Source organism: Nothoprocta perdicaria, unplaced genomic scaffold, assembly GCF_003342845.1.
Source record: "Nothoprocta perdicaria isolate Ctin4 unplaced genomic scaffold, notPer1 scaffold_58, whole genome shotgun sequence".
Lineage (NCBI taxonomy): Eukaryota > Metazoa > Chordata > Aves > Tinamiformes > Tinamidae > Nothoprocta > Nothoprocta perdicaria.
Window position 1 is genome coordinate 3,081,347 of NW_020455843.1, and position 9,510 is coordinate 3,090,856.

The window sequence follows — 9,510 nt, forward strand, 5'->3', positions numbered from 1 at the left end:
CCCAGGTCCTACGGGGAGGCAACATATTTCTATCTCACACTTTGGACACTAAGCTGGGCTTAGTGTCTGCAGAGAAGGGATAAACCCCCCCAGAGAGCTCTGAGCGCAGAGCCAGTCGTCAGTGTGAAACCCGCCGCTGAGTTACTCCATTGCAGCAATTTAAAACACATTACCCACCTGCTAGACACATCTCACTAGCTCCAGATTTGCAGTCAGGCCATAGACTTGGGTTGTCTCGTAGCTCCTTGCTCTYCACCCATGCAGAGTTACATGTGAATCCCCTCCTGTGGCAGTAGAAGGGTGGTATAGATCAAGCGCAGCCCTGAACACCTTGTCTCCTTGCTCATCCTTATCCGCTCCTGGCTGCGTTTCACTCCGAAACACGTGTGGAAGAGGGAGGCTTCAGCTGGCAGGCGTAGACCCGAGAGCAGCTGCCCTCCCGGAGCGATGCATCCCGAGATGAATTGCATTTATGGTCTTCATCAGCTGGGGTGAGGCTGTGCCGTGACTTTATTCCTAGCAGTAAGTCCRTGCGAGGTTCTCCACTTCTGCATAGGTTGCTCCAGAGCTGCCCGACGTGCTGCATCCGCCTGCATGGGCTAAGGAAGGACATCTGGGATTTGCCTGCTGCTGTCCCAGCCAGCGCGTTGCAAGCGCTTAGGGAACGTCAKTCCCTGCTTGAAATTCCTCAAGGAGTCAGACAAAAGGCAAGGATCAAAGCAGAGGTGGTGGGGAATAATATCTTAGCCAACATCCAGGAGCTGAATAACTCACTCACATGCATTTGGGGACAACATTCAGGTTTGCTGACTCAGCGTGATGCTTTTACTCCGTGATCCAGCCGTTGCAAGGGGGAGTTTAAAAGACTCAGGGAAAACAAACAAACAAACAAACCCGACGGGGAGGAAGAGCTGCGGGCGAGCTCCAGTTCCGCTTCTGGTGCTATTCTGAAAGCAAGCCAAGCGGAATTCAGGTTTTGCTCAAAATCCTTACCCCCCAGCAATGTCATTCGGCCAGCAAGCCGTGTAGCGGGCTCTGACTCGGTTATTTATCACTGCAAACATTAGTCATGAGACCGGCTCGCAACCAGTGTGTCCAGTTGCCGGGTGCATAGTTTCTTAAGTATGTTGGAAAACTGGAAAGAGGTCAGGAAAGAGCTTCAACGTCCTCTTTTTAAATGATAACCTCACAGAGGAGAAGACAGAGGAGTTTTTAGCTCTGAACATTAGCAGAGACGTGGGTTGATCCTACTTGAACATCTTTCATGGGAAGACAGTTGCAGAGAGCTCCTTGGTCTGAGCTGGTTTTACCATGGCCTCGACCTGGTTTTACCTGCTGGTCCCCTGTCACCGTAGCCTTTCCAAGCAGTGATCTTTAGGAAATCCCAGTTTCCTGATCTTGAGGCTAAACAAGTGGCTTTGTAATTCTTGAGAGTGTAGGAAAAGTTTCCAAGAAGTTTATCAGAGCGGAGGAGGGGAAAATAATGATGTCTTCGAATCATTCATTTTCATTTTTCTGTTTTTGGAAAGCCTTACAAAAATAAGTGCAAGTTCCGGCACAGATTTGCAGTTTGGGTCCTATTAGTGTTCTTTCAACTACTGTCAATTAAGAGAAGATCTGAGATACCAGAAAGCAAGAACGTTTAGGCACTTCCGCTGCGGGAACAAGAATGAACTAAAACCCCCAAGTTTTTCTGGTTTCTGGGTTCTTTTGCCCCAACTAATGATGTCATACCAGGCCACCAAGGTCCTTCTTCTGCGCAGAGGAGCCCTGGGCAGAGCAGGTTGACATGAACCACCGTGCTGGAGCTGCAGGAGCCCACGGTGGCTTCCTTCCAAGGGACATGAGGGTGACGCTTCCCAAGGAGACCTTCCCGCTCTCCTTCCCAAGGGACATGAGCGTGACCAGCCAGACGACGCCTTCCCCCTCCTCCCGCCACAGCACCCGGCAGTCCATGGGACCCCCCCACCCAAACTGGCTGCTTCCTACCTCCTTCCCCGCCGTTTCCTTTTGGCTCCGCGAGGAGCTGTATGCCAAATCCATCTGCTCCTGTCTCCCCTAGCTGCCTCCCATATCATTACCGGCGCGCTGGCAGCGCGCCTAGACCTATCTCTCTCCGTGCGCTCTCCGGAGCACATTCCTCTCCACACCTTTCCCCGAGCTGGGATTGCAATGAGTATCAACCCCAAACAAAAAGCATCTGCTTGCTGCCTGCTGCTGCCTGGCCGCAGCGGTGGCCGCCGCCGAGCCGTTTGTTCYGGCAGCCCACGGAAGCCGGTTCCTCGTCACCCCAATTAGCCCCGTTGGTGCTGATGAGAGGTGCAGCTCCCGCGGCCAGGAGGACACGGGGAGGTCTCCTCGCTGCTCCCCGGTAGGGATGGGTATCGGCAAGGTGGGCCTGCCGTTGGACTGGGTGGTCTCTCGAGGTCCCTTCCAACCTCAACCATTCTGGGATTCGGTGCTGCTGACTCCAAACACTCCTGGAAAAGGCCAGCGGTTGCATCCTGCTTCTTCCTCCCTAACATCCTTGGGGAGGTGCTGGAAGGGGAAGGGTCCCCCTCCAAGTGAGAGCTGGGGGCATCCGGAGCAGTCCTGGCCACCTCTGCCCATGTGCTCGGAAAGATGCTCCATAGGGAAGAGCAGCCTTTCCCCTGCTCCSGGGGCTCCCATCCCAGCACAGCCTTCCCTCATCATCATTGACAGGCTTGTGTGTCGGGCACCTCAGCGTGGTCGTCTCGGCTCAGGAAGGGGACCCGTCCTTTGCTCCGGCGGCACAAGTAGGTCTTCCTCTTCAGGAGGAAGAGGATGGGCAGAGCTCATGGCCAGGCTAATGGTAGCGCTGCCTTTGGAAGGACAAGGAGCAGCCGTCCTTCACGGTACCCTCTGTGATGCCTTCCTGGTGCCTTCCATGGCTGGCATCTCCTTCGGGAAGGGTTCTGCTTCTCCTGACCAACACAGCCCCCTGCTCTGGTCTCTTTGAAGCTGGGACACAAGAAAGTGAGTCAAGCCCAACCTCCAGAAGCTCCTCAGTGCTTTGGGAACCACTTCCAAACCTTGCCTTGGACGCCGTCCTTGTGTCCACTGCAGCGGTGTAGGGATAGGAGCATCTCCATGAGATGGCCAAGGATCCAACAACTGGAAGAGCCCCCAACCCAATAGGGCTGAAACTCCCCTCCCAACGCAACCCTGACCCCACCAGACCGCAGGACGGGGCCGTCCGCACGCGGCCTCTTCCCCGTCTCCCGCGGGGGATTTTTCCCTGCGGGAAGGAGGCCGGGAAGAGGAGCGGGAGCGCGAGGAGAGCCCCGGATTGCCGGGGCCGGCCAGGCGCCCCCCTCGCGCGGCGCCGCTGGGGGCTGCGGCACCGGCAGCACCGGCGAAGTTGCTAATAATGGCACCAAAAGAAAATATGCTACATCTGTTATGGATAGCAGTACAAAATTAGCTGATCACACCTCTGACACCCAAGATGTCTTCACTTAAAATACTCGCTGGCTTACTTTACATAATTTGCTGATTATATTTCGGAGAAATACACTTTTGCAATTACTGTTCTTTCTGGTGCGCTATCTCCGCATCATTTTCTTTTTATGTTTATATATTTCTCCTTCATTAGTGCAGTCTGAAGGGTGATTAGATCCCTTCAAACATTTTACAGAGGTTAAACGTTGATTAAGATTTAATTATTACTGTAAATAGCTTGGAATGACATATGGTGCAAAAACCTGACATATGTGCATTTGAATAAATGAAGTGCTATTTCCCGTGATGCCTCAGTAGCTGTTTAACAGCTTTGCTGAAGGGTTATGTTGCACCTCATGTTAAGATTGCTTTGATGTTATATTTTGTTGGGTTTTTGCAGCTGAAAGCTAAGAACAGTTTTTCCAGTTTTTAAAAACATTGAATATTTTAAATACCTAAATTGTTTTGCACAAATTTTTGCTAATTTGTCTAACTAGGTTAAACATTTTTCCGAAGCGCTCCCGTTCCGAACGTGGGCTCCGCGCGGCGCCGCCGAGGCGCCGGCTGCGCCGGGACGCTGCGGATGGCGGCGGCGCGCGGGACGTTCCCGCGGCTCCGCTCCGTCCCGCGGCTCAGCGCGCCGGGCATCGGTGCGATCCTGTCAGGTGTGTCTGGTGCAAGGGACACTGATGTCCCCTCCTCTGTCCTCGTGCAGATCGAGACAGCCCGTCTGGAGCCCGAGATCGTCGCGGCCACCAGCAGCAAGACGGTCGTCTACAACAAGGGCTTGTGAGCGCCCGCGGCCGCCGCGGCCGGACGCTCCGGATCGAGGAGAAAACCCCCAGCGGGGTCCGAGCAGCCCCAGCTCGGAGCAGCTCCCGGCGCTCCGGGAGGGATCTAACGCTTGCCGAGAACTGACACCCCCGCCCCGGCGGGACGATTAACCTTCAAAGTAAGTTTTACGTTAGCGATCTGCATTCACACGCCGTAGCTGAGGAGCGCGCCGGGCGGCCCGCGGGGACGTCTCCCTAGGGATCCCGCTCGGGCGCCGTCCTGGTGAGCCCGCGGGAGAGGCACCAGCCCCGGCTCTGCTGTCCACGTCTCGTCCCACCTCGCAGAGACCATCCGAACAATCAGGGAGGGAATCGAAGCCATCGGGGAGGCCCCGTCGCGGCCCCGCGGCCGCCCGCGCTCTGCGCCGGCTGAAGCGATGCCCGAGTCCCCGGGAAACCGGAGCATCCCGCCCGGAGGAGGCCTTGGTGTCGCAGCATCCGCCCCTGGCGCCTCTGAGCCCCCAGGCCGAGGCCAAGAACCTCTTCCCGAGGGATTTTGTGGCATTTYGGGGCCCCGAAATGCCACTGGCTTTCCAAGGGAGCGGCAGCACAGCCGGCTCTTCCATAGGGCAGCAAATTGCACCATAAAAAGCAAAAAGGAAAAATCCATAAGCGTGCACGCACAGCAGCTACCGATGCCACCATCCCGCGCCTCCACTTAATAGCTAATTAATCGCTTCACCTTCCCTAATGCACTAACGAACGGAGCCGGTGCGGGAGCAGCGGGGGGACAGGCCGGTCCCTGCGGCCGGCGTCACCGGCGGCGTCTCCCAAGTGCTCACGGATGTCGGGATGTGTTGGGATGAAGCCAGGAGCCCCAGGCCCCACGTCTTCCAGTGCCCCCCGAGGGGCTGGGGTCGCTCCCGGCCGCCCCCCGTGTGTAACACTTCTAAACGTCGGGAATAAAAAGCGGATGCGTTTAAAGGCTGCTGGTTATTGGGGTGTCCTGGGAAGGTGGGATGGGCGGGTGGGAACCTCGGCATCAGGGACGTCCTTGTCCCTCCGCCCGGGCCCGTCTGGTCCCCCCTGCTCTGGTGGCCCCATGGATGTCTGTCCATCCCAACACGCTTCCCGACGGACATCGTCCTTCCCAGCCCCACAGAGATCTGTCCTCGCCAGCCCCACGGACACCGTCCCTGCAGGTGTCCATTCCCATGGATGTCCTTCCCCACAGGAATCTATTCCCACCAGCCTGGGGACATCCCTTCCTGCAGACGTCCATCCCTGTGGATATCACCCCCCTCCAGCCCTGTGGACATCCATCCCCTCCAGCCTTGCGCACATCCATCCCTATGGATATTCTTCAATGCAGATTTCCATCCCCACAGCGTCCCTTCCCACTCTCCCTRCGGACGTCCATCCCCAAGGATGTCCATCCTGCTGGACATCCTTGCCATCCTGGGGGACGTTTGCCAACCCCAGGACCACTTGGATGGCCCAAAATCCCTTTCCACGGGTGATTTTGGGATCATCCCATTGGGGTGAAACCCGAGGTGCTGTGTCCTGCCGCRGCAGGGGGACTGCAGGGAGCTCCATGGCTCTTGGGGCCGGGTTGGACAATGTATTTGGGTCCAAATCTCCCAAATCTGCTGCTCCGGGAGGTTTTCCCTGGCGTCACCTTGTCCCGTTGCTGCTCCTCGTCCTCCCAGGCCAAACGGCTGCTCTGAAGCCAGCCAATCCACGGTGCTTCCCGGAGCCACCGCCGGCATCCCGGCTTCCAGCAGCGGCATCGGGGGACCCCGGCTTAGTGCAGCCCCTGCCGCCGCATTCACCACCAAAACGCCGCCGTTTTCCCTCAAATCCCCGCGGGGCGCAGAGAGGCCTCGAGCCCGTTTCGCTTTTTATTTCCACGCAGTAACACACACTAGAGCTGCCGGCTACCTACGACGGGGAGCGCACGCACACAGCCACGGGGAGAATAAATTAACCGCGGAACCGCGGGGCTGGCGGGGGGACAAGGAAAGAAGACGAAAAAGAACAGGAGAGGAAAAAAGGAAAAAAAGGAGAGAAAAAAAGGAAGAAGCGGAAAATGGGGGGGGGGGAATAGAAAGGGGAAAAAATGGGAAAGAAAATAAAAACAGGAAAGAAAAAGGGTTGGGGACATGGAGCGTCTAGGTAGGACGTTTTATTGGAGCTCGCGGCCGGCGTCCAGCTGGGAGGCGGGCGTCGCGCGGGGCGCCCTTCGGCCTCCTCCTCCTCCTCCTGCTGCTGCTGCTGCTGTCGCTGGCGCCGGCCGGGCCGGGCCGGGGCCGCCGGGCGGCCTAGGGTCCGTGTGGCGCGCGGGGCATGGCGGGTGCCGCGGGGCGCCGCGGCCGCCCTAGTCGTTGGAGGTGACGTCGATGTCGTCGCCGGGCGCCTGCTTGGTGGCCAGGCGCCATCGGTTGATGTGGTGCGAGCCCTTCTTCTTCTGGTCCGCCTCGGGGCCCTCCTCCTCCAGCTTCTGCCGCTTGTACTTCGTCCGCCTGTTCTGGAACCACACCTTCACCTGCGGCGGGGGGACAGGCGGTGGGCCAGGGTGACAACACCGGCAACGTCCCCCCGTACCGCCCCAAAACACCCACAACCGCYCCGAAAACGTGCACAACCGTGCCCAAAACACCCACAATCACCTCTAAAACACGCACAGCTGCCCCCAAAACACCCGCAACTGCCCCAAATCCTGGCCAAAGSGGTGAGAGGGAGGCCCGCGCCTGCCCCAACGATGGCGCCGAGCGCAGGAGCGTGGCGCGGTGCCCCTCGCCCTGGTGCCTGGGCACATTCCCCGTGGCCGTCGTGTCCAGCTGCAGGAGCTGCCTTTTGCTGCCCAGGGTGGTGGCTGAACCGCCCAGCGAGGTGACAGGTCTCCAGGCTCGGGGACACTCACTCCTCACCCAGGAAAGTCCCTCAGCTCCCACCCTTGGTGCTTTGGATGGGAAGCCTGTGCCGGGATGGATGCAGCGCGGATGCAGATGCAGCATCCTGGATTCGGGATGCTGAGGACACTCGTGCAGCCGGCACCATGGGATGTAGCCGGTGCCTGGGATGCAGCCAGTGCCCAGGGATGTCGCAGGCTCTGTGCAGCTGAGACCCGGGATGCAGCTGGTGCCCGGGATGCCACCGGCTCCACGGAGCTGGTGTCTGAGATGCATCTGGCACCAGGGTGCAGCAGGAGCCTGGGATGCACCAGTGCCTGAAATGCTGCAGGCTCCATGGAGCTGGTGCCCGGGATGCAGCTGATGCCCAGGGTGCAGCAGCTGCCTGGGATGCCACAGGCTCTAAGCAGCTGGTGCCCGGGATGCAGCCAGTGCCTGGGATACAACAGAGGCCCGGGACGCTGCAGGCTCCATGCAGCTGATACCCGGATTGCAGCCGGTGCCCAGGATGCCGCGGGCTCCATGCAACCAGTGCCCAGGATGCAGCCGGTGCCCGGGATGCAGCCGGTGCCTGGGATGCCACAGGCTCCATGCAGCCGGTGCCCAGGATGCAGCCGGTGCCCGGAGGGCCGCAGGCGGCCGGCACCACGGGATGCTCCCATCCCTGTGTCCCGCAGGACACCGGCAGCCACTGCCACCAGCGCCGAGGTGGCTCCTGCCGCAGGTCACGCAGCAGCCCCGAGGCCGCCCGGGAGCTCCGTGAACCCCCAGCGCTCCCGGCACGGGCCCGGAGCAGCCCCGGCTTCCAGGGCGGGTTTGTGCCCCTCCAGCAGCTCCCTCGGGGCACCAACATTGATTACACCCGCCCCGGGACGCGCTCAAAGCGCTCGCCTTCCCGAACGACGCCGAGCGCTCTGCAAAGTTGAATTAACGCGCGGCCCGCGGGAGCTGCCGCAGCCCCAACCCACCGCCGGGCAGCAGCGGCACAAAGGGCCCGAGCGAGCGGAGGCTCCGCGCCGCCGCTCCGGAGCGGCCGCTCCGACGTTTGTCCCCATGGGTTTTCCCCCTTGGCACCGTTTAGGGAGGGCCCTGAGCAGCGGTGAAAAGTGGTCGCTCGGTCTGGGCCGGGAGCATTTAGAAATTAAATGGATTTGGGAAAGAGGCCAAAAATCTCCCGGCTCAAAYGGGGGGGAATTTTCTCCATCGGTAGCCAACTACGTTGCTGAATATTAGGGGCAATGCGGCATCTTCCCGCCGGGATCGCRGCCTCGGGTGCCCACCTCGGTGCTCTCCATCTAGCCCCTGTTTTCTCCAATTGCCGCTTTTCCCGTGTGCTCCGTCATTCCCTCCCATCCCTCCAGAGCTGCACCTCTCCTTCTGCCGCAGGGYAAATGCCCAGGAGAAGATTTTTTTTCTCCATAAAATGAGCGAGCCCTGGCTACAACAGGCTGGGGTCTCTTGCCTGGCTTTTACGGAGAAACAAGCCGGGAAACGGAAGCTAAGCACCAACAAACGGGAGAAAAGTACCTGGAAATGGGAGCAAAGCACTGGGAAACAGGAGCAAAGTGCCAAGAAAGAGGGCAAAGTGCCTGGAAATGGGAGCAGAGCACCAGGAAACGGGAGCAAAGTGCCAAGAAATAGTGGTCAAGTGCAGGGAAATGGGAGCAAAGCACCAGGAACCGGGAGCAAAGTGCAGGAGCCGGCGGGAGCAGCTGCGGTTGCAGCCGCGGCCACCCCGTCGCGGGGGATGCGGATGCTAAAACGCGGCTTCGCTCCCGACAGCCGGTCCAGCTGCGAATCAAACCCCCCGAGCCGCGCGCTCCGGACGCAATCCCCATGGACGGAGGCCGTACCTGGGTCTCGGAGAGGCTGAGGCTGCTGGCGAGCTGCTTGCGCTCRGCGCCCACCACGTAGTGGTTCTTCTCGAAGGCGCGCTCGAGGCGCAGCAGCTGCGAGGGCGAGAAGGCCGTGCGGATGCGCTTGGGCTTGCGGGCGAAGGGGCCGTGCAGCAGCAGGCTCTCCTGGGCCACCTCGCTCCCTGCGGGCACGGCAGCGTCAGCGGCGCCCGCGGCCACCGGCCCCTGCGCCTCCCGCGTCCCTGCGCTCGCCGTGTCCCTGCGCTCCCTGTGTCCCTGTGCTCCCCGTGTCCCTGCGCTCCCTGTGTCCCTGTGCTCCCCGTGTCCCTGCGCTCGCCGTGTCCCTGTGCTCCCCGTGTCCCTGTGCTCCCCGTGTCCCTGCGCTCCCTGTGTCCCTGCGCTCGCCGTGTCCCTGTGCTCCCTGTGTCCCTGTGCTCCCCGTGTCCCTGTGCTCCCCGTGTCCCTGCGCTCCCAGCCCTCGCTGCTCCATCCCATCCCAGCCTGGCC

General features: G+C 60.0%; 2 protein-coding genes across 2 annotated transcripts in view; one reads left to right on the forward strand and one right to left on the reverse strand.

The window, feature by feature from the left end:
* SFXN5 (sideroflexin 5) overlaps positions 1-5,120 on the forward strand; it is a 90,916-nt gene extending 85,796 nt beyond the window's left edge. The window contains exon 14 of the mRNA XM_026048902.1: positions 4,178-5,120. Within this exon, the coding sequence (XP_025904687.1) occupies positions 4,178-4,255 (78 nt within the window). The 3' untranslated portion in view covers positions 4,256-5,120. The remainder of the gene's footprint in view (positions 1-4,177) is intronic.
* Positions 5,121-6,612: 1,492 nt separating this feature from the next.
* LOC112955571 (homeobox protein EMX1-like) overlaps positions 6,613-9,510 on the reverse strand; it is a gene marked incomplete at its 5' end in the record, with an annotated part of 4,706 nt that continues 1,808 nt past the window's right edge. Inside the window, 2 exons of the mRNA XM_026048897.1 lie at positions 6,613-6,780; positions 9,001-9,185. Coding sequence (XP_025904682.1) covers positions 6,613-6,780; positions 9,001-9,185 — 353 coding nt within the window. The remainder of the gene's footprint in view (positions 6,781-9,000; positions 9,186-9,510) is intronic.